We start from the raw sequence: 25,909 nt of genomic DNA, 5'->3' as shown, positions 1-25,909 counted from the left end.
CTGAAGGGTTTTGAATAAAGTGACACGACCAGATCTATGCATAAGATTTAAACTGGAATGGATATGATTGTTAGAGTAGAGGAGAAAGTGAAAGTAGGAGAAGCATTTAGCAGCTTATACTACAGCATATCAGGAAGGTAGTGATGAGTGAGGGGAGGAATTCAAGAGATAATTGGTAAAAATAAGGGACAGGCTCACCAGGATGAGGTCTAACAAGTGAAGGAGTAGGAATTCAAAGATAGCACCAAAGCTTGGAACATAGGAGATGCTGTGAGTGGTAATACTGCAGATACAAATTTGAGAGGAGGAATAGCTAGTAGGAAAATAATGATTCACCTTGCATATGTGTAATTTGACATGCCAGGTTGAGAAATTTAGAGGAATTTGAAAATGTGAATGTGGAGTTTCTGAGAGAACACTAGTGTTACAAAAGATTGGTGGTGAGGCCATTCAACACAACAGATACTCTTTCAGCCTTGGAACACTAGTGGATATGTCATGTTTTGTGAAAACGTAATCCCTGCTGTGTTAATTTTACAGTATAATAGGAGAATGTGACGTGATCTCTAATGCAAGATAGCACACAAGTGCATTAGAAAGTCACAATACGTTTTTCAGTGTAGCATCAGGTCATGAATGATATTTAGGTGCTCAAGTTAGGTCACAAAAGTATATAAGTCCAAGTAATCTATAACGTAGCTGCAAGAATACAGAATCATACAAAAAATAATTGAAAGCTGTCATTTAATAATAAGATGACTCTAAATACAATAGTATCTGCTGAGAAGTCAGAGTCCTCCAATTTCCCCTCCTCATAATCCCCTCTCCCCAAGTAAAACAAAATAAAAAACTCACCATCCCCTCAAACCCCACTCCCCAACCCAAATGAAATCAATTGACATAACTCTTGCTTCTAATGTTAACTAGCCATGTACCAATAAATATTCATTCCCCAATTGGGGAAACTATTTCAATAAGTCAATATATGGAGCCTGAAGAATGGTTACATGAAAATTTAATCTACACTATCTCATTCCCTAGCTTAAGCTTCAGTGTCCTCTTATTGCCCAGAACATAAAATGCCGCCCCTTCTGTTTGTCATTTAAAGCCTCTCACAATCTGAACCAGCCCATCTCTTCAGGTTGATGATACCATATTCTCTTTTGGTCACATTGCTTCAGAAAACTAGTCCATTCATTGTTCCTGAATATGACATTCCATTTATTGCCTCTTTTCTGAATGTTAAGAGAGGCCTTTTCATTTCCTCCTTTTTGCCCTTATTCCCCTGAGGATCTGGCACAGGCAGCATCTCCTTCTATGATGGAGCTTTTTAGGAATGTTAGAGTAGCACAGGAGATGCTGAGGACATCTGACATTTAGATAGCATTCTAAGGTTTGCAGAACAGCTTACATCTATTATCTCAGCTCATTCTCTCAATTGTGTGAGGTAGATCCATGTTTTACTTATAGAAAACCTAAGGCATAGAAAATTTAAATCAAATTGTTTGTGATCACATAGCTAGGAAGAATGAGAGGTAGGATTTGAACTCCAGGCTCTATTCTCTCTACTCTAGTAAAACAGAGTAAACTAAATCTTAGACTTTGTTAAATTAATGTTGGCGTGCTTAGAACAAAGACACGTGGTAGATAAATAAGTGAAAGGGGAGGAATTGGAATCAAGAAGTATATGCAGTCTTTTGAAAAAATATATCTTATATTTATTGTCATGCAGAACACACCTCCCTGTTGGTCATTGTTGTAAGAGCACAGTCACACATAACCCAAACCCCCAAATAAAACCAAATATACACTGATGTGAAAGATGATTTCAACAGTTCTTTCTCTAGAAGTGGATAGCATTCCCTGGCATAAACCTTTTAGGATTGTCCCAGATTATTACATTATGCACGGTTTAAAAAAAAAAGGAATTTGGCTATGAAATAAGAAATATGACATTAATGTGAGCAAGGTGGTAGAGCAATGAGATGGTTTAGTTCCCCTGGAAGAATATGTGTCCTTATTTGTAGTAATAGGGAGAGGGAAAATAGATAACAATAGATTGAGGGTTGAAGAGGGTACTCACCAAATGGTGAAGTTTCAGAAGAGATTATGATCAAGAGAACAAGTGGAGGGGTTGGCCTAGGCAAAGAGAATGGCCATATTTTTCAAAATATAGGAGGAGAAAATACAGGATGAAATAAAGAATTTTTCTGGGGTAGAGTAATTTTTTATTTTTTTAATTGAAATGATGGGAGTACTCATGATGAAATACAGGAGATGATGTAAGGAGTTTGGAGGCAAAGTCAACACTCACTCATGGGGAACTGGTTAAACAAATTGTTATAGTTTAATGTAATGGGATGTTATTTCATTGTCACAAATGATGAATGTGAAAAATTTGAGAATTATTTCAAAATTTACATGAGATGATACAGAGGAATACAAATAGACTCAGTAAAACTACACTTGTATGCTATGGCAACAACAATAATCACTAGTATTTATATAGTGATTTTAAAGTTTGCAAAGCGCTTTACAAGTGTTATCTAATTTGATATACTTAGCATAGTGCTTGGCAAATAGTAGATACTTGATAAATTTATTACTAGCAAATGTAAATAGAAGAAGAAATTGAAAACTCCACTGTTTGTTCTTTGACTACAGAAACACTTTATTAGATAGAAGAAACTGCAGCCTTAAAAATTCTCCTCCAAAAAATTGTTTCCAATACATGTCAAAATTTATGAGATTTCTTGAAAGATATCACAACAGAGGTAACCTTGTTTTACAAGCCTCAGATCATTAATATCACACAATGCATAAAGCAAAGTTAGGTATCCTTGCCAAAGGAAATAATATACTATTGTGGAAGAAATCTAGTGCTGAATACAAAACAGAAGGGTGGTGAGGTGCACTGTGTACTGTTTGTAGAAGAAATTGTGATGATTATATTAAGGTCTGGAACTTTGTATAGTCTCCTAAATGAGATATTTATTTAAGTCCCCTTACTATCCACATAGGAAAACACAAGCAAATGAATAATGATTACTTTCCAGAATACACCATATATTTGATAGAAACTCTGTATTTTGTTCATCATTACCTATATCTTAGATAGTTAGTGATTTGGATCTTGTTTTGAAAAGAAGGAAAACATTAGGCTACATTACATGTGGAAAGTGTCAAAATTTTTGGAGCAGTCCTATGCTTCTTTCAAAAATCAAAACTCTATCTACCTTTTAGTGCCCCAGTGTGGATCATGAAACCAATCTCAGAGTTAAAATTGAGGTTAATCCAGAGGCACTTCATTAACAAGAAGTTATTAAAACAAAACAAAACCCTTACCATCCATCTTACTAAATATTGATTCCCAGGCAGAAGAGTGGTAAGACCTAGGTATTTGGAGTTAATGGACTTGCCTAGGGTCATACTGCTAGAAATCTTCTGAGGCCAGATTTGAACCAAGAACCTCTTGTCTACAGGCCTGGCTCTCAATTCATTGAGCTACTTAACTGCCCTAGATAGTTTCTTTTTTTTTTAAACCCTTACCTTCTGTCTTGGAGTCAATACTGTGTTTTGACTACCAAGGCAGAAGAATGGTAAGGGCTAGGCAGTGGGGGTTAAGTGACTTGCCAAGGGTTACACAGTTAGGAAGTGTATGAGGACATATTTGCACCCAGAACCTGGGTCTCTAGGCCTGGCTTTCAATCCACTGAACCACCCAGATGCCCCCTTAGGTAGATTCTTTTAATCACTGCTCTGAGCTCTAAACTTATTTATATATCTGCCTAAGGGACATTTATATCTGGACATAATTCCAGTGTTTTAAACTTAAAATGCCGCAAACCAGGCTAATTATATTTCCCCCTTCATCTCTTCTTTTAAAATAATTTAGTTCTGCCATTTTTGTTGTTTCATATATCCTGCCTTTTATATTCATAAATGCCTACTATCTTTGACTCTGTCATAACTGTTCATTTATTACATCATGGCTATTTAACTTCTGCATCATTTTTTCCTTTCATTGGTTTTATTTCTATTATATTTTCCTAGTACAGTCGTCCCTCACTATATTGTGATTGACTTATCACAGCTTCACTGTATCATAGATTAAAAAAAAAAAGTATATCTAAGATAATTCTGTATCAGGGAGTTTTTGCTATATTGTGGGATTTTGTAGATGAATACTCTACACAATGGAAACGCAGTACGGCCACTACCTCTTGCACAAGTTTGCCAACAATTGTACATGCAGATTGTTGGCTGAGGGAATGAAAGGCAGCCAACCACAGAGCTGTGTTTGCAGCTTGTAGCCTTGCTCTGCTGTGTTGTATTTTTTGTGAAATTTTCATAAAACTTTGACTTTATTTCAAGCCCTATGTCACCCAAAAGTTCTGTGCCTTCTAAGACTTCTGGCAGTGACCCCAAGCACCAGAGGAAGATTCTTACCATCACGGAATAATAAAATAAATATAATGTCTGTACTTTGTGGACCTATTTTGGGGACTTCTGGAATGTAAGGGAAAGATTACTGTATAGGTTCTTATTATCCCTTCCTTCAACTACTACCGTAGGTTTCTAATAACATTTTCCACTTTTTTATTCCCTCTTCTTAAATAAAAAATATATATACACTTTTATTGATAATCTTTAATTTTTCCATTGTTTGTATTTCTTAGTATGTATTCTGTCTTCTTCCCAAATAAACTCTGTTCCTCATAACAAAGAATAAGAAAAAGTGGAGAAAAGATTTAAATAAAGTTAACCAACACATTGAAAAAGTTTGACATGATACATTTATTCCATATCTTTAGTTCCTTAGTTTTGTGAATGTGAGGGGTGAGGTGCCTTTTCATATGTCTTCTTTGGGGGCCAGACTTGATTATAATTTCCCAGCATTCAATTTTGATTATTTTTATTTACACTCTAGAAGTCAGATAGTTTTCCTAGTTCTGCTTGCTTTACTTTGTATCAGTTCATATAAGTCTTCTCATATTTGTCTATATACTTTATAGTCAGCATTTTTTACAGTACATTTGTGTTCTTTTACATTTATGTACTGCTTCTTGGCAAGCTACTCAATGGGCATATGCTTTATTTCCTTTTCTTTTCTACTAGAACACAAGCCTGCTATAAATATTTTTGGGTTATATTGGGCTTTATTTCTTGTCATTGAATTCCTTGACATTTATATTTAACAGTGGAATCCGTGAGTCAAAGTGTATAGACACACTTTCTTTAAATAATAAAATGTTTAATTCACTTTACTCCTTCACTTCCCTCAAACTATACTTGCAGCAAATATTAAGTTAAGCAAAATAAAATTATAACTCAGATCATCTTTGACGATAGTTTAGCCTCTTTGTATCAAGAAATGATAGTCATACTTCAGTCTTAGTTCTCTGAAATCATGATCTCTATTGTTATACCTGAGTTTTGACTTGTAATCCACCCTAAATACTCCTTCAAGAATAATTGTTATGCAAAGATCTCATAATACTACTTCTCTGCTCATCAATATTCAGTGTCTTTCAATTGCTTCTTTAGAAACCCTCTTGGCCCCAGTTCCTCTTTTCCCTTGCTTATGCTCATTCTCCCCTTTTTTAGGAATTCCTCTGAATGTAGAGAATTTGTCATCTAAACATTTCTCTTTTCCCAACCAGTATTGTGCATTTCTGGATTTTTTAAAAACCTTTTGCTAGCAGTTATGACCTTAAAAGATGAAAAGTTTTTATGTTCTCTAATTTTACTGCAATTTATTATAATACTTATATGTAGAAACTTCTTTTTTAGTGATTAAATTATTAGAAAAATAATCTTATCTTTCATTTTTAACCTGAAAACTTTAGTTACATGAATTACAGAGGTAAATCTCTGCTTGCCTTCATTACATCCTTTGTGTCCTCTTCTGTATTTTTTTCGGCATGTTAAAAATGGTTTATTCTCTTTTAATTTTAATTTCTCTTTATTCTCTTTTATTCAGTAAAATCCCCCTATATAACACATATCTATAGACAAGCATAGAAAATAAATGTATTGACTATATCTGAAAATTCATTTTCAATTCTTTCTGCCAAAGAAATGGGAGAGTTTGTCTTTTAAAATTGTGCTAGGTAAATGCAATTAGTAGTTTCCTAAAATCTTTCAAATTTGCTTTTTTTCACATTATTCTTATCACATAAAGTGTTTCCTTGGTTTTGCTTATTTCATTTTTTAAAATGAAATAATTTTTTTTTTCATCGTGAGCATAATTTTTGATAATTGTTTTCTGACATTTTTTACCCATATTCTTTCCGTCCATCCTACTCTTCTCTCTTTCTGAGACAGGAAATCTGATACAAGTTGTTAATGTACTATCATGCAATACATATTTCCATGTTCTTCATGACTTGGAGTAAGATATATATCATTTACACTAGAGAAAAATAAATGGAGGAAATAAAAGTAAAGGATAGTATTCTGTAATCTGCATTCAGGTTCCATCAGTTTCTTCTATGGCAGTAGATAGCCTTCTTTTTCCTCAGTTCATTTTGGACAAGTTTTTCCAAGTTTTTCAAAGACCATGTTAATGCCTAAGGCACATAAAAGTGGGTTTATTTGTATACAAAGCAAATAAGGTATTGATAGTAATATATAATAATAAAACAACATAATCTAGTTCAATTTATAATCTAATTAAATAAAAATTATACACAAAAGAGGAATTTTATTAAGCTGACTCAATTTACTGTTCCCAATAACCATTTTGTGAACAAAAAATGTCAAATTACATTTCTTAGGGCACAATAAATTTCATTTCTTTCATATAAAACATTTTGTTTAGCTAATCCCCATTTCATAGGTTACTCTTTCTAGTTCTTTGATTTTATGACTTCAAATATCCTTCTACATAAAGATCTTTTCTCTCTCCTTGACTTCCTTGGAAGACATGCTTAATATCAAAATTACTTAGTTAATTTAGTGGTTTTTTAGTTATGGTTTCAAGTTGTTTTTCAGAGTGGTTGCATCAGCTCAGAGCTCTGCTAACAGTGTGTTAGTGGCCTCATTTTCCCACAATCTCTCCAAAACTTCCCATCTTTCTCTTTTGTCTTCTTAATCAACAAGCTTTTAGTATATATCAAGTATGTAATAAATGCTGAGGATGTAGAATGGAACCTCCAGTTATTTTAATTTGCATTTACCTTACTATTAGTGGATTTAGCATTTTTTACTTGATTTGCATCAAAGACATTCAGATCTGGTTTTGTGTTAGTATATATTTAGTGGAATTTGAGCAAAAGATTTGAGCAAGAGATTTCCTATTTAGGTAGAATAGATTTTATAATGCAGTAGCAATCTCTGATTGTCATATAAATAAAAAAATCTTAAATAAATAAATATATATATGTATATGTATTTAGGTATATATAATAAAATAAATATATATGTTATATAAAATATATAAAAATAAACTTTAAGAAGTTATGCTTAGGTTTTGTTGTTCACTCATCTCAGTTGTGTTTTACTCTTTGTGACTCCATTTCATAGCTTTTTGGTCATTGTGCTGGAGTGGTTTGCCATTTTCTTCCTCAGCTTGTTTTATAGATGAAAGGCAAAAGAGGGTCAAATGACTTGCCTCGGGTCATACATGTAGTAAGTGTCGGAAACTGGAGTCTGGTCCATTGCTCTTATTCATTGTACTACCTGGATGCCTCTATGCTTGGATTAGTTTCTCTAAAATATTCTAATTCTAATTGGTTTTATTGTGAAAGTGGAGATTCTGTAGCTTCAAAAAAAACTAGGTAATTTAAATTTGTTCTTGTTAATAGTAATTCTCTTAATATTTTTTTATTGTAGGTAGCTTGTATGCAACTCATCAATGCCCTTGTTACATCTCCTGATGACTTAGACTTCAGACTTCACATCAGAAATGAGTTTATGCGTTGTGGATTGAAACAAATACTGCCTGTAAGTGCCCTATCATTTCTCTTATCTCAATATTACTGTTCCTCAAACTTTTTGGTCTTGGGCCTATATATATTCTTAAAAAATTTTGAAAACTTCTTGAAGAACTTTTTTTTAAATTAATGTTAGTTGATATTTAACATCTTAGAAATAAAAATGTTTTAATATTATTATGAAAATTTTTTTGATCTTTCAGATATTTAAGGGATTTTGGGCATACCCAAGAGTACTCAGACTATACTAAGAGAAACATTGCTCTTTAGATGTAAATTAGGAGACTTATTTGAATGGAAAAAGAACTAGCTATTAGCATCTTGCTGAAAAATTGATTTCATAGAATATGAAGAAAATCAGTTTTTGAAATGTGAATGAAGATCTTTGTTCTTTAAAATTTAACATATTTTTGTAATATATGCTAAAAATAAAAATGGATAGTTTAATCCAGCTCAATTATAATCACTATTAAGGATTTTTAAAAGTTAACATTACTTTTATAATTATTTTAATGCCATCTTTCGAAAGGAATACTCTTGCCAGAATGACTTATCAGTGATTTCTATTTAATTTTATTGCAGAATTTGAAACATGTCAAAAGTGAGAGTCTAGATATCCAACTTAAAGTGTTTGATGAACATAAAGAGGAAGATTTTATTGAATTCTCCCATCGTTTAGAAGACATCAAAACTGAACTTGAATATCCTTGGACATTTTAAAGCCTTGCTATCTATGAGAAATTTAGTTCTAAACTAATGCAACAGAAATTTTGTAAAATAATAGTTTGGGAATAATCATAATGGCCATTAACAATGTTAAATTATGCTTTTAATCTGTTGGTGGCTACATTTTTAGAAAATTGTTTTGTTGACACTGTACTTGGCCCCTTGAGGAGAAAGACCATTAACTGCAAAATATCATAATATCTAAATGCCAAAATAATGAGTTGGTCTATAAGCAGGGTTTATTGTGCATTAGTTTAAAAGAAAGATAATAAAATTTTGTTTGTTTAAAAAATTAGAATAATTTCATCACTAATATTTCCATACATTCATTTGTTCTGTTTCTTAACTGATTTACTGAAGCCAGTGAAGTTTACAATATGTTATGGAACACAGTGAAGGAAACTAGAGCAGAAGGATATTTTCTTTCTATACTTCAACATCTTTTGCTCATCAGAAATGATTATTATATACGGTAAGCTGAGTCAGACTGATGTATATCCATACTTTTATTTGTGCTATTTATTTTCTAAAATTAGGTGATAATTTTAGCTAGAAGTAACCTTTATATTTTCTGCTTTATTTTACAAATGGTAGGTTAGTTTTTTAGGCCTCATGTACTTTAGGTCACATGTTTAAAAAGTTAAGATGTTTAAATGCTTGGTTATATTATTATATATTGTCATGCAATGGATAACTGAGTTCATTCAAGCTACTTTCATTTAGGAAGCCATGTAAAGTACTTGAATTATTAGTGGTTCATGTATTTGTCAGCAAGATGATGTATTTTTTCCCCTTCATTCTACCATCATGTTTAAATAATGTATAAATCTTGTAGGTATTGAATATAAAGTGTAGTTGGCAATATTTCTGGGTATTTTTTTGAATTCCTAAATGGCATGTTTTTATGCTTAATATATAGTATATTGACACCCCCCAAGCCCCCCCCCCCCTCCCCGAAATTATTTTTGTTCAATCTACCTAAAGTATACTAATTTTTGTTTTTTAAAGTAGTAGAAAGTTTTTTAAAGGATATTTTCTTGTATTGCTGTCTATGCCTATTTATGTCACAGAAAGGGTTAATTTGTGGTTCTTTATTGTTTTCACACATACATTTTAAAAGTGTGAATCTTGAAATTTATTAAAGATTTTTGAAAATGCTGGCAATTGCTTTTACAGAACATAGACATATAAACATATAGAACATAGAACATATAAAAATCAAAGTGTTGAGAGTAACAAGAGTAGGTATATTGTATATTGAAATTTCATGTGCTGTTGTGGCCAGTGATGTTTGCTGTCACTGAACTGGCTAGGATCCAATACTTTTGCCTCATAAGTTCTTATTTTCTGGGGTTTTGTGACCCATTTTGTTTAGCTACCACCAAATTAGACTGATTTCTTAGTAAATGAATTCCAGTATTTAGTTTGTCTATTTTAACATTATACTTTTTTAAAATTACAAGTTGTAATTAATTATTTATTTTACTACAGATACATAATGCAAAATTGTTTCAAGATTAGTGTCATGAAACAAAAAAATGGGAGATCAGATTCTGTTTCAGTATCTATATTAGAAATGAAGATAGAAATAACATTGAAAATTATAAACATTGACATTAGAGGTTTTATGGAAATTTTGTTTCTTTTAAAAATTTTGTTCAATTATTTTTAATTTTCCCTCCTGGTTCCATGATTCATGTTGTCTCCCTCCCCTTTTTCTTCCCTGTCCTGGAGCTGACAAGCAATTCTACTGACTTATACATATAATTATCACTCAAAACATTTCCATATTATTCAGTTTTATAATAGAGTAATCTTTTAAAACCAACACAACAAATCATATACCCAAATAAGTGATAAACCATATGCATTCTTCTGCATTTCTACTCCAACAGTTCTTTCCCTCGATGTAGATAGCACTCTTTCTCATACATTTCTCAGAGTGTCCTGGATCATTGTATTGCTATTAGTAGCAAAGTCTATTATATTTGATTGTCCCACAATGGAAAACTTTGTTCCTTAATAATTTAAAAGTTAACTTACTTTAGGAGTTATCTATTGAAGAAACTCATGTATTTTGATTATATACCATGACACAGAGAAATAGCAACTTAAAATTCCCCTCCCCATAAATCAAAGCTTTTATTAAGTATTGATTTTAACATGTTCCCAGGAATCTTTTCTTTAATCCAAAATTTGAAAAAAAGAACTCTCCCTAGTTCACATCAAAGAATTGCTATTTCTCTAATTTCCACAGGCCCTACTTATTTTCATAATTTTATCCAGCAATGTAGAATGCTGCCTAAACTTTAGTGGCTGTACAGCAAGTCCTTAGCCTATAAACCATCCTTCAGAACTTCTTTTCTTTGTTTCCTTTCACCTGTTCCTATTGTTCTTTTCAAATAGGTCTACTTAACATTTTATAACTTTTTTTGACATTTGAAATTTGAAATCTTTTACTCCTTTAAAGCACCTATCCTCCATTTCCTTTTGTGCTTAAAAACTTATTTTGAACATGAGAAAATATAGTGTAAGGATAATTTTAGGGTTGTGACCTAAACTAAATTAATTTTTGGTCGCCAGGGAATATCCCAAATAAAATACCCAAGTCAACTGGAAATTTATGGTGTTTTTAATTAGTATAGAAAAAAGGAATTAAGAAGAGAGAGAGAGAGAGAGAGAGAGAGAGAGAGAGAGAGAGAGAGAGAGAGAGAGAGAGAGAGAGAGAGAGAGAGAGAGAGAGAGAGAGGGAGGGCGAGAGTGAGTTGGAGTTAAAACTCTGGTTTCTAAGTCCCAACCAGGGGAAGAGAATCTCAAGAAGTTTGGGCCTTTACTGGAGGCTTCAGGGCCTCCAGAAAGGCGGGTCATTAAGTCACCTTTTCAGTCACCAATGGTGACAGTCTTAAAGAAGTCTGGATGTTGGTCTACCAGTCGCTCCTCTGAGTCAGTGCTTGAAATGTCTGAACGAATGTATATTCTCAAAATGAATGTCCCAATCTGAAGTTTTCATCCTCTTTTATAGATATTTTACTTTTGTGTCTCCTCTAAATTTTCATGTCTACCAATCACATCAGATACTTTTCTCCAAGACTGCCCATTCTTTAGTTCTCATTTTCTTTGGTTAGATAATATCTTTTTGAGTTACTTAGCACTTCTTCAAATTCACCTTTTGTTTGTTACTTAACCTTTTTGTGATTAATTTACCTTTTATAGTTACTTAACACCTTTTTGTAGTAAGATCTAAAAATAGATTGTAGCTTAAGGTTCTAGCTTCTATAAAGTAAGAGCTAAGTACCTTCATTGTTACAATTCAGGAGATAGCTAAATCCAATCTTCACAATAGCAAACTTTTTCAATAAGAGAGTCATTTTTTGATGGTCAAAGAGTTTTTGAGTGAAGAATTGACATTTTGCCTCTTGGGTTTTCCTTGTCTTGAGTATCTGCAAAAAATCAAGAGTGGGAACTTTTAGCGAAATAAATTCTAGAAGGCAAGATATAGGAGAAGTGGTGCTGATGACAAAAGTGAGAGTTGGTTAGAAGGAATGTCTAATGAAACTGGCTTTAAAGAAAGCTTCTCATAGGTGTGCAGAAGTATAAAATTTTAGAGTTGGCCATTTAGTCTACCTCACATCACTAATCATCCCTTTAATTGTAGAATTTGCCAGGGATTAAGTCAAGTTCATGGAGGTTTAGTTTGTATGCTTTGCTCTTTGTTTATGTTCTTTTCTTTGTTCTATTCATCCATATCTTTCCCATGACAGGCTCAAAGTTGCCTAGGTGGTAAGTTGGAAGAGCTGAATTCAAGTCAGGTCCTATAAATTCCAAATGAACATTTTTTATTACTCTTTAATTTGCTTTCTTTCCTAGTTAACATGGACCTTTATTATGTTTCATTTTGCATTAGAGAGTACCTTTTTCTGTACCTAAAAATGTTTTTTTTTTTTTATCAATTCATTTTTTCTGTAACCTTCTGTCTTACCTTCTTACCTTCAATCCTGTGTGTTGGTTCTAAGGTAGAAGAGCAGTAAGGGCTAGTCAATGGTGGTTAAGTGACTTACCCAGGGTCACATAGTTAGGAAGTCTGAGCTACTCAGCTGCCCCAATTCATTTTTTAGAAAAGAAAATTACTTTGCCTGCTGTGGGGTGGGCCAGCCTCCCACAGGAGATGTGGTCTTGGAGGTGGGACGGTGTCGATGAAATGATGGATGGGACACAACTTTCTGCATTCAACCTGAAGCACAGATTTCACAGGATAAAATGCTCCACTTTGGCTGAGGGCTGGCTATATTTTTATACCCTCATGATCACACATCTACTTGCCACAGAGTTTCATTCTCCAACATACATGTTTCTATGGAACGTAACAACAGATAGGAAACCTAGGGAGATAGTCAATAAAACATTGTTGCTAAGGGCAGGATCAGTGGGTAGAATCAACATGACCCAGATATAGGTTAGGGAATTCAGAGCACAGATTTGCCAGAAGTCTTATAAAAAAGAGGGTCAAACCTTAGTGGGTATATAAGAATCCTTAGGTTTAATTTTGTAAGTGGGCTCTCCTGGTAATATCCTAGGGGGACAGAATGGGACATCTGTATTAACCCTGCAAGCATTTTGCTCTCATCTATTTTTCCTGGGGCTAAGTAAGAATAATAATCATAGCAATTCCAATAATAAGGGGATATTAATAATGAAAGTCACTTAGAGGGGTTTCAGTGGATGTTTCCATCCTTCCTGGGGGCTGCTTTTCAGTCCTTGGTTTCCACGTGAACTGTGGCAAACAGCCTGGTCTTTGATTGCTCCTGACATCTCCCCCTTTCTTGTTTTGTTAATTGGAGTGACTTCAATCCATCTTGGGCTTAATGTAGGGTAGAAGGTAGTTATGGATGATGACTGTTATGCAGTCAATCAATCTTCTACATATGTCACATTCTACAATTTGATTGGATATTACCAAATCACCTATAAACAACACTCTTGTGATGTTACCACAACAAAGAATTCTGTGATCATTTACTAGGTTTCTACAATACTCTCTGATAGATTTGACTAATGTGAATAAAGCCATTTGTAGGTTAGTACCCCATGACCTGCTTGTGCTTGAGAAAGGAGGAGTCATGGACTTTAATTCTGTAATTGCAATCTTTTTGGGGTAATAACCCAGGTGGCTGAAATAGGATATATATATATATATATCCTATAAGTATTTGCTCTCATATTATTTCTCCTGTTTTGGGGAGAGAATAATAATCATAACAAGTCCATTAGTGAGGAAAATTTGGGGAGAGAAGTAACAGAGGGGAATCAGCAGAGGGTCCTCATTCTGGGGTCTGCATTGCAAACTTCCTTTCCTCAGACCGTGACCTTGTCAGAAGGTCGGGGTATGATGGCCTCCGGCATTTGCCCATTCCTCAAATTGCTTTTCCATGTATATGCCATTGTTTACTTATAAAATTGTAGGAGTAGCCTGTACTACCTATCTTCTTTTTTTTGTGTTTTTTACTCTTCAGCCTTCAATGTTGCTTCCTTCTCTACCACTCTATAATAGTAGTTCTCTAAAAAGTAATCAATGACACAATGATCAAACCCCAATGACTTTACTACTGGTCCTCTGTCATAACTTCTCTGAAGTACTAGAAACTTGATCATTTCCTCCTTGTTCTTTTCTCTTGCCTTATGTGAGACTTGACATCTCTTGGTTTTTATTCCATTCTTTTTACTGCTGTTTCTTTTTCTGTTTTTTTTTCTTTTTTCCTGGATAGGAGCTATAAGTAGTCTGATTTTGGCTGATTAGGAAAATTGAATGCCAGTTATTCATTTAACAGTGGAATGGACTGCCTTAGAAGATATTGAATTTCTTGTCACTGAAGGTATTGACACATAGGTTGGAAAATTACTTTTCATGAATGTTGTCAGAGTGGGTTTAGAAGTCATGTTATGTTTCCTTGTTTAGATTTAGCAAACTGTTGGTGTACCTTAAACCTCTAAAATTCTGTTATTTTAAAACCATATAAATATCTTGCCTCCTGTCTCTTCCTCTTTCCTTTCCATCTGATATAATCTGCTATATCATTGTCATATTAGTCTTTTTAATGGAAATGATCACTTGATTTCTAGTACATCAATTGTATTCATTTATTTACGTGATAAATCTAAACTCTTTAGCCTTCAATTCAAGTCATGTTGAGTGCTTTGCTTTCTGCTTAGTATTCTAGCCCTACATTTAATTATCATAACACTTACTAGATTGTAATCTCCTCATGGGCAGGGAACATATTTCTCCTCGTTAATTAGCTATAATTTTACCTCAGTACCCAGAATTCTCTCTGGAACATAGGAGATACTAAGTCATTATTCGTTGAATAAGTGAATAAAAATGCTACCCATTATAAATGAAAGTATAATTACATAGCTCAAAGTAGTGATATATCTAGCTAAGCAGCTTTGTATCTTTCTGTCAACTTGTATGAGCTGATGCAGAGTGAATAGAGTCAGGAGAACAATTTATTCAATGACTACATTAAGAAAAACATGTTTGAAAGAATTAAGAACTTTAAAGAATAATGTGCTACCCACCTCCTGGTTTAATGGTGATGCACTGGCTAGCAGTACAGAATTCATATTTTTAGACAAGGGTAATGTTTGTAAATTTTTTTTGTTTTTTTGGTAGAATGTGTGCAGAGGGAAACTGCATGTGTTCAGAGAGTTACACAAAAAGAAGAAAAGAGTATGTGTAAAATGTTAAATACAGAGAAAGTTCAGAAAATAATTCTGAAGGGATAATTTTGTAAATTGAATTCGTACTAAGAAACCTACATGAGAAACTTAGTTTTATATGCAATCTGCATTTTTGATTTCTTTACAAAGTGACTAGTTAATTATTGTTGATGCTTTTTAAATTCTCTTTACTAGTCCAGGAGTAATAATGAGTGAAGTATAAATATATTTGATTTGAAGCAGTTAGAATAATAAAAAGTAATTAGGACAAGAGATACTCTTTTTGGCTGAAAAGTGGAAAAATCTTTCAATCATACAAGGATTTAGCAGTAACATGAGGTGATTGGGTGGAGTAGAGATCATTGGATTTTATTTTGTTTAGTCAGCAACATTGATGTTGAAGTCTTATAGGGTAAAAAACTTGGAGAAGTAATGCATGAAGCATGCACTTAAATTATTGAGGAAGAATGTTGGGGAATCAGATTGTAATGAGAATTTAGAGAAGATGATGTAAAATTTCAGAGAAGGAGAACTACCTAATGGCTGATGTGATTACACTGTCTCCAAAGAAAAAGATCATGGAAAACATGTCACAGATCATGGCAGACTAACCTCATTTCATTTTTTGACAAGATTTTTAAAATAGTAGATGAAGGAATCTTGTATATATAATATACCTGGATTTTAATAAAGTGTAGATAAAGTGTTCAAATCATTCTCTTGCCAAATATAAAGGAATATGTATTATATGATAATATAATTCTTAACTACTTAGATGCCTGGACATAAAAAATAGTTGTTGATTACTTAGTATCAGCATTGCAGTAGGTCTCCAGTTGAATTGAGGGATCTACAATTGACACTATGCAACTTAATATTTTTACCACTGATTTAGAGAAAAGCATAAAGGGAATGCTCATCCAGTTTGCATATGATAAAAACAAGGAAAGATAGATACAGAGATAAGATTCAAAAAGATCTTGACAGGTCAGGCAATTAGACTGACAGGTTAAATAAGATGCAGTTTAATAGGGGAAAATGAAAGATCTTATGTTTGAGAACAAAAAAATTAACTTCACAAGAACACAATAAGGGAGGCATGGTTAGAAAACAATTTTTTTTGAAGTATCTTGGTTTTCATGGATTCTAAGCTTATTATAAATTACAGCAATTGAATAGCATTAAAAGAGGCATAGATTCCAAGAATAAAAAGATGGTACTGTATTATGCCTTTATCAAGACTCATCTGGAATTTGTGTTCTATTCGGGCCACAACATTTTAAGAAGGACATGTTAAGTTAAATAGTGTCTAAAGGAACCATGGCGAAGATGGTTATAGGCCTTTAATTCATTTCATATAAAGAACTTGGGAATTTCAACCTAAAGAAGAAAAGACAGAAAGGCATGACAAAATATTTGAACCACAGTCCTTTTTTTTTTTTAAACCCTTACCTTCCATCTTGGAATCAATACTGTTAATTGGTTCCAAGGCATGAGAATGGCAAGGCCTAGGCAATGGGGGTTAAGTGACTTGCCCAGGGTCACACAGTTAGGAAGTGTATGAGGCCATATTTGAACCCAGGACCTCCTGTCTCTAGGCCAGACTCTCAATCCACTGAGCCACCCAGTTTCCCCCTTCACTGTCCTTTTGAGGTGGGATGGTTCCAGAGGAAACAATGGATGGAAGCTGCAGAGAGATCAAATTAGCATGTTGTGAGAACAAAATTTGCAGTATTTAAATTATTTAAAAGTGAAATGAGGTATTAAGTTTTTTGTCTGTGGAAATCTTTAAACAGAGGTTAGTTAGACGACCATTTTTAAAATATGCTGTAGCATGGATGATTTTAATTTAAAGTTTGTGTACTAGAAGCTTCTTAATATCAAATTCCATTTCCCAAAATTTGTATTTTCTGTGATACTCTTAATTTAGTTCAGAATTATTACCTTTCTTCAGATCCATTACTTTTTGTTCAAGGGAGATTTTTTCTGTGATTTCTGCCTGAAAATTAGAGGGACTAAATTTAACTCTAATCAGATTTTGGTGGAATAATTTGATCCTTGTTCTACAATGTCAGTAAAAGTCTATGCACAGAAAGAATCAACTGTTTTGTTTAACACTAGCCTTATGTTAAATGTATTATGTCATTTTCATTGTAGAATATTAACATAAGAATTTGAAGTAGATCTTTAATAAGAGCATTTTCTTGAGATATAAGAAAGATACTTTTCATATTACCAATGTGTATTTAACTTTTTTTTTTTGGCTTTAGACCACAGTATTTCAAATTAATTGATGCCTGCATATCTCAGATAGTATTACATAGAGATGGAACAGATCCTGATTTTACATATCGAAAAAAATTAGATATAGATTTGAGACAATTTGTTGGTAAGTATGTTAATTTTTTATGGAAACTTAATCAAAAACCTTTTAAGCTTGTGAAGATGTTCGAGTATAGATAATTTAGGAATTTCTCAATTTTATAATTGCAGATGTTTGTGTAGATCAAGCAAAACTAGAAGAATTTGAAGAGAAAGTGTCAGAATTTTCCAAGAAAGTAAGTAACAGTGATGAAATGGGTGTTATTAAATATAGTAATCATAGACTCTTGGAAATAGAAGAATTTTTTTTTAAAGTCTTATAGTCTAAGGGGAAAACTATGTATATTTTCTGAGAAATATTTTTGTATTCTGTTCTTGGATTTCTTTAAAATCTGAAGTTTTTCATTTTTATCTACCCTAGATTTCTTTTTCCTTATGTTACTTGGACATAGTTTGGACCTTTCTCTGCTCACTCTTTCTTTCAACTTGTACTCATGCTGGCAATTCAGGGATTGCCAGAGGAATTTATGTCATGCCACTGAAACTCATTGGGTTTATGTATATGAGATATATATTTATTATTTACCATTCCAACTCCTGAGCCCCCCACTGATGGATGCACTTTGTATTAATACAAAATCCATCAGCCACAGGAGTACTCATTCACTCCTAATAATAAAATATTTAAATTAATTAATTAAATTAATAGGGAAAAAAACCCAATAATGATAAAATTTAAGCAATAGAAAACAAAAACATGAAAGAGCAATTCACTCTCCACCCCTAGATTGAGGATATTCTTATTAATGTATTTTATGTTTTTGGAGAAGAATGTGCACACATTAATAGAAATCTTAGGTAGGGGAAATCCATATGCCTGGGGTAGTTCACAAATTTACTCCTCCATTTGTTGCTGTCCTTTGACCATTTAGATGCAAACTGTTATACACAAAAATACTTCTCTATTAATTGCCCTCCTGGCCCTCACCATTCTTAGGTAAAGCCACTGTTAGTAAGGCACTGAGAAGTGTTATGTTTTTTGGAACCTCCATTCCCTCTAACCTCCAAATCACCATTGCATTTGTAGGTGACAGGTTATATAGCTAGGGAATAGCAAAGCTTTTAAAGGTGATTTCCCTGAACAGTGCAGACAAGCTCAACCATCTGTTCATTTAATTGGAGCTTGTTTTCTTCTGTTAGCTTCTACTAAAGCAGAGTATTTTATCCAAAAAGCATAGTTTGAAGAAAAAATAAGGGGCTTAGCTTGTTTTTCCCATTTTTAATTCTTCTCTAATCACCGAAGACAGTAAACGGCAGCCAAGATCCCCTTAAGATATTTCCCTCCTCACCAGGTACAAATTGCATTAGACAGCAACAAACTAGAAATTTCTGTACACCGGAGCATGTTTCTACTCTACATGTCTGTATAGCACCAAAAAGTTATCTCTGCATATCTTTTTTTCAGCCAATGATAGTAATGTTTCTCTTCTAATTAGATGAGTCTAAGCCAATAAGCTGGATGCAGTTTTTCTCATGTTTCATTCCCACCTTCCTGTGATTATTTTTGCACATTGCCCATCTGCTGGCTTCTTCTTTTGTCTAGCTTTTCTCATAATATTGCCATCTTCTAAAGCCTCATAAGCAGTTTGTGAACCTTTTGTTAGCTCTTCCTTCAAGCAATCCTTTTTTGGTTGTTCTAAAATGCTCTCATATTCTCCAAACAGTTATTTGATTTGCAGTATTATAATTTTAAACTATAAAGCTCTAAAAACAGTTACATACAAATGAGTTGATGAATCACAGTTACCCCACAGTTGTTACTTCATTCATTGTTCTGCACAGAATGGAGGTCCCCTCCATATTTATCAGTACTCTCTCTAGTTCTCAGAAGAGGCAGTATCTTTTTCCAACATTTTATCTGTGGGGCTATAGTTCTTCTCACATTGATGGTTTTCCTGATATAAGGATTCTTTTTCTGTTCCTTTTAGCAAACAAATTTTCCATAGGCTAAAAGCAGATTTATTCATACCATAGTAGGATTCTATAGACTTTTTCCATTTTTTTTTAAACCCTTACCTTCAATCTTGGAGTCAATACTGTGTATTGCCTCCAAGGCAGAAGAGTGGTAAGGGCTAGGCAATGGGGGTCAAGTGACTTGCCCAGGGTCACACATCTGAGAAGTGTCTGAGGCCAGATTTGAACCTAGGACCTCCTGTCTCTAGGACTGGCTCTCAATCCACTGAGCTACCCAGCTGCCCCCGACTTTTTCCATTTTTAAATATATCTTTAAAAGATACATTCAAGTTTGACCTAATGTTCTGTTAAGTTTGTTTTTGTTTTTTATGGCAATCAAGATAATTCAGACCTAAGACAAGAGTCAAAAAAATAAGTGGTTTGATTTTCCTGGGTAGCTGCATTCTATGGATTCTCTAGCTTAGATCCATGTACTTTTATTTTTTAAGTGTTTTAATAATTGTATTTCAAAATAATTTTCTTTGTAATCCTATACATATATTGTTTTATGAATTTAAAGAAATTTTTTTGAAAAGGATTCCCTAGGCTTCCCCAGTGTGCCAAATCTATTCCAAGTTACAAAACAGGCTGAGAACCCCTGATTTAGATAAAAGATGATGATGCTGGAAATCCAGCAAAAAAAAAAGTAACAAAAGCTATTCTTTTTTACATGGTAGCATTTGCTTTAAAAAATTCTACATTTTTGTTTTTTTGAAACAGATCAAGTTTGTAAATTTATCAGTATTAGTTCAGTCACCTTTATAAAGAGGGAAAACATTCAGTTTGTATCTTTACCTCAGTCAATGTCAGAATGCTGTGTGAATGCTGTTGTTTGCAAAGATTACTTGGGAAAAGGGTAGATGAGAGAGCAGAGAGCACAGTGATTGCCACTATTAGAAGACAATTCAAAAGTGAATCTGTCCTGCTGTTAGTATGCCATTTTCATTATCTGTGTATATGAAGGGTGTCTATTTCAAGTATATTTTTCTTTTCAGTTTGAAAAAGAATTTACAGTTCACCAAGAAACTCAGTCCCAATTACAGAAAAAAGAAGTGAAGATCACTGAGCTACAAGCAGAATTACAGGCTTTTAAAACCCAGGTAAAAAACAAACGTGCACGAGTTAGCAGAATTTCATAAGAATAGTTTTTCACTTTCCAAGTGCAGATATAACACTTTCTTTTCTTCTTTTTCATACCATGTAATTCTTTTATGTTGTCCAAAAATTTTCAATAAAGCATTCATCCAATTCACTAGATATGACCTTAATATGTGTCAGGGGAGTCAACATGGTATGAATGCTATACCATTTCTATTCTTTATCTTGTTTGTTATAAAAGTGGTCTTGGATATGAATTTAATTCCACTTTTATATCATTGCTAACCTAGTGAATGTTTCATACATATGTCCTCAATGTGACTCTCCTTTTTTTCTTTTGAGTTACTTGAATTCTTCAGAAATTGTGGCCTTCCATGATTCTCAGCATATCAAATTACTAAGAGAATACAAGGAATAAAGATGTGTGCTTTTTTGGGTATGAGTAGTTGGTGATGTCTTTAGGTGTCAAGGGTTCACGTAACTTTGGGTAGTTCTGGTTTTTTTCCTCAATTCCAGTTATACATCACCAATGAACATTCCCCTCCTCCATGAATTTTTTTTTTCAGATGACATGTAGATACAATTAAAAATAAAACAAAACATACTTCATGTCTTAGTGTCATTTCTGAGTCAGAGAATTGGCAAAGGCTAGGCAATTGGGGGTTAAGTGACTTTCCACTTAAGTGACAAGGTCACAGAACTAAGAATTTCTGAGGCCAGATTTGAAGCCCATGTCTGCTCTACTTCCAGACCTGGCACTCTATCCACTGTACTACCTGGCTACCCCATGATGCAATTTTAATAATTTTCTGACATTTCATGATCCATATTCTATTACCTACCCCTTCCTTCTCTCGTCTCCTAATATGATATGATTCATACATATGTTATTATGAAATACGTAATTCCATGTTTTTCATTTTGTGAAAGAAGATAAATATCACTTATACTAGAGGAAAAGTCATGCTTCGATCTGTATTCAGATCAGTTCCTTCAGTGGCGACAGACAAACTACCAGTTTCCTTTTGGACATTTAGACTTGGATGTCCTATAAATACCTGAAACCCAACATATTCACAGCAGGATGTCACCATCTTTCCTCCAAAAGTCTTTGATTGTACAGGTTTATAGTCATTTTTTTAGTCATGTAGATGTGCAATTTCAGTGTCACTCTCAACTCATTTTTCTTCAACCTACATATTCATTCATTATCAGATCTTATCTTTTCTATCTTCCCAGCACATTTGATATCTGTCCCCTTCTTTCTCTTCAGATAACTGCCTTCCTAGGAAAATATTTGTTGCCTCTTGCCTGGAATTTTGCAATAGTCTTCTGATTGCTATCCCGTCCTCAACACTCTCCTTCCTCCAGTCCATACTCTACTCAGAAGCTGTGACATTATCACCACCTACTCTCTGTATTCCTGTGGCTCCCTTTTACCTCTAGGATCAAATACCAATTCTTGACATTTAAAGCACTTCTTCCCCTGGTCCCTTTCTACCTTTCCAAGCTTATCATCCCTTATTCTCCTCTAAGTATTCTGTGATCCAGTTATATCCACCTGCTTGCTGTTCTTTTGTCTAAAATGTAATTTGTATATGAATGTACTTACTTAGAAGTCTATATACCTTTTGTATTTTTGCCTATGAATGGGTAGAGAGAGAAGGATCATAACATTTGGACAAGAAACATTTTTCACCCACTTTTTAAGTTTATTGTGGAAATCTTACAAAAGTACATTTTTGATACTTTTTTGTTTCAATGTGATTTTTATTTAAAGCACTGCCATTTTAGTTTCCATCTGTTTTTTTTTTTAATTTTCTGCTATTGTTAATAAAAATCTTTCATGTTTTTTAAAAATTTTGTTCTTAGTGTTAAATTTTTTTAATTGGCAATAATGTAAAATTTTTAAAGTTTAATATTCATCTTTAATCGTCATTTCTCTTTACCTCCTTAACCTATATTTTTTCAAAACTTATAGCTATCCTGAAACAAAAGGTTATCTATTAAATGAGAACATTTTTTACCAGTTTTTCAATTTCCAAAATTAAACATATTTGAAACATGGTACAAAAGAAACCGTAGCTAGAAGTTGATAGTTCACTTTCAGATGCTATACAAGGTTAATAGGATGACAAATGAGGTAATATTTGTAAAAGCACTCTGCAGTTCTTAAAACTGCTTTTTAAAGTTAGCCATCCTTTTCATCACTTAAACCAATCACCATACAATGACACTTGTGATTTTTTAAAAATCCTTATCTTTTGTCTTAGAATCATTTCTAAGCTTTGTTCCAAGGCAGTGGGGTGGTAAGACCTAGACAAGGGGAGTTGAATAACTTGCCTAGGATTACCCAGCTGAGAAGTTTAGGAGGCTAGATTTGAACCAATGTTCTTCCTTCTGTAGCCCTTGTATTCTGTCCATTGTGCCACCTATCTGCCCCTGACAATTGTTTTTTAATTTGATACAATTAAACTAGTTAAGGTTTCTGAGGATTCTGACTTTTGGATCCCATTTTTAAAAAATTGCCTATTTAAAAATATTAGTAACATTTAAGATACGATACTTGTACCTTTTTAACACATGTGAATATTGTATGGGTACATATATTTGTACTTTATGACTTGAATGACCTGGCAGTGGAAATATTTGATGGTTCTTGGTAATTTCCTAAAATAGGGAAGTACTTAGAATTTGTGCTTGTCTTTATATATATGTTGAATATTTTAATTTTCTTATTGAATGTTGTAACCATACTTTCTAGCACTTCATAATATCAGGGTTAAACTGAATATGCTGATTAGAGATTTAAAGTTTTAGAAACTAATTTAGAATGTTTCTGATTATGGCTTTATATTAAATTAAGTATTACATTAAATTAAAGGTGATTATTTTATATTGTCATAATTTGTAAAACAAAATATGTTTATTAATATACTTTTGACTTGTGAGTAATTCACTTCTTGTTGATGTTCAATACATAGGAACAAGATATTACCAATTACTTGTGGCCCCTTGTTTCATCCATGTTTTTCCTTATGTTTAGAATAATGGGGAATCATTGCATAAGATCAGGAGTTAATTCTTTTTTTTTTAATTTTATTTATTTTTATTTTTTTTTCACTTTAAACATTATTTTATTTGGTCATTTCCAAACATTATTCATTGGAAATACAGATCATTTTCTTTTCCTCCCCCTCCACCCCCTCTTCCCACCACCTCTCCCATAGCCAACGCATGATTCCACTGGGTATCACATGTGTTCTTGGTTTGAACCCATTTCCATGTTGTTGGTATTTGCATTAGTGTTCATTTAGAGTCTCTCCTCAGTCGTATCCCCTCCCCCACTGTAGTCAAGCAGTTGCTTTTCCTCGGTGTTTTTACTCCCATAGTTTATCCTCTGCTTGTGGATAGTGTTTTTTAGATCCCTGCAGATTGTTTAGGGACATTGCATTGACACTAATGGAGAAGTCCATTACCTTTGATGTGCTTAACATAGAGAATAAAGTATTAAAGAAAACTATTTTGAAATTCTTATAAAAATAACTAAAAAAAATAAGGTTCTTAGACCTCTGACCTGGATAGATATTTATTTGTTATGCAGAAGTTGGACATATATCCATATTCTTATATTATCTGCAAATCATTGCTTCAGTTGCATCTTTTCTTGCCACTATAGAAGGCTCATTTGTAATCCTGACTATTCCTTTTACTTAGGAAGAAAGACAATTATTGGGATTCTAGGTTGGAAAATCTAAAAGCATTTTCCAGTTTAAATGATGCTGTAAATAGTAATTAAGTATAGATAACACGATTAATATTCTATGTTTATGGCATTTTATAGGTATATTGGGTTTTTTGCCTCTGGAATCAGGTAAAGTTTCTATAGAAAAATGTGTTCAATATGTGTTCATTGTATGATTTAATAATTATACATGAGAGAATTAAAGAAATAGTGATTTTTGGCAAGGATAAGAATGTGTCATAATCATAGCAAAGTTGGTAACCCTTGCCCTAATGACTAGTTGTTAAATATTTTGATAACTAGATTTCAGGATAATTGAGTTCCTCTGTAATCCTATATGATCTTATTTTATACATTTAACAAAAAACACAAACAAACTTGTGAAAGGGACTTTAGGCTTTACCAGGACTCCAAAGAGGTTCTTGACATAAAAAAGTAAATAATGTTTTTTCTAGTAGAAAATTATGAATATTTTTTTAGAGGAAATGCTTTTGCCACATTAGCAAAAACTGACTATCTATCTGTCTATCTGTCTGTCCATACATCTATCCTTCTGTCTATCTTTCTGTTCATCTGTCTGTCTTACCTTCTGTGTTTGAATCAATATGTGTATTATTTACAAGGGAGAAGAACAGTAAGGGAAAGTCAGTAGGAGTTAAATAACTTGTTTAGAGTTACACAGCTAGGAAATGTTTGAGGCCAGATTTGAACCCAGGATGTTTTTTCCCTAGGCTTGGCTTTCAATCCACTGAGTTACCTACCCCTATATATTTATTTTTTCATGTAAATCTGAAATAAATGATTATTGTGAATTTTAGTAAAAGTAATGTAACTTGAAATTGTTTTTCCTTAAATAATCCTTGTGACAATTGTGAATTTTCATTTCTGTTAAGTAATAGAAGCTTATATATTTACCTTTATCTTTCCATAGTTTGGTGCCTTACCACCTGGTTCAAAAAACTCTTTAACACAATCAATAGGAGAGGTAACTGGTCAGCCATCACCTCCACTGCCATCTTTGCCACTGGGTGGAGGTGTACCTCCACCACCACCACCGCCACCACCACCTCCACCCCCACTTCCAGGAATGCCGATGGCTTTTGGTGCTCCTCTTCCTCCACCACTTCCGCCAGGAATTCTTGGAGTACACCGATCTCCTCCTCCACTAACACTGCCATTTGGGTTGAAACCAAAAAAAGAATTCAAACCTGAAACCACCATGAAAAGACTGAATTGGTTAAAGGTAAATTAACCACAAGTAGGAAGTATTTTTTTATGTATACCTTAAGACACATAGCTAAAAATACTACTTGATTACAGATTCTGATATCAGACTCTATTCTGTCCATTA

General features: G+C 33.3%; 1 protein-coding gene across 4 annotated transcripts in view; it reads left to right on the top strand.

Annotated features, from left to right (window-relative positions):
- Positions 1-25,909, top strand: part of DIAPH3 (diaphanous related formin 3) — a 445,793-nt gene that overhangs the window by 137,654 nt on the left and 282,230 nt on the right. For all 4 annotated transcript variants that reach the window (XR_008913852.1, XM_056806852.1, XM_056806851.1 and 1 more), the window contains 7 exons: positions 7,837-7,947; positions 8,520-8,638; positions 9,019-9,135; positions 17,651-17,769; positions 17,874-17,938; positions 20,711-20,815; positions 25,490-25,801. Coding sequence is in view for 3 of the 4 variants with exons in the window: in XM_056806852.1 (XP_056662830.1) it covers positions 7,837-7,947; positions 8,520-8,638; positions 9,019-9,135; positions 17,651-17,769; positions 17,874-17,938; positions 20,711-20,815; positions 25,490-25,801 (948 nt within the window). In the remaining variant the exon portion in view is untranslated. The remainder of the gene's footprint in view (positions 1-7,836; positions 7,948-8,519; positions 8,639-9,018; positions 9,136-17,650; positions 17,770-17,873; positions 17,939-20,710; positions 20,816-25,489; positions 25,802-25,909) is intronic.

Source organism: Monodelphis domestica, chromosome 8 (assembly GCF_027887165.1).
Source record: "Monodelphis domestica isolate mMonDom1 chromosome 8, mMonDom1.pri, whole genome shotgun sequence".
NCBI lineage: Eukaryota > Metazoa > Chordata > Mammalia > Didelphimorphia > Didelphidae > Monodelphis > Monodelphis domestica.
The sequence above is the reverse complement of the archived record's forward strand: the minus strand, read 5'-3'. Positions and strand labels throughout refer to the sequence as shown.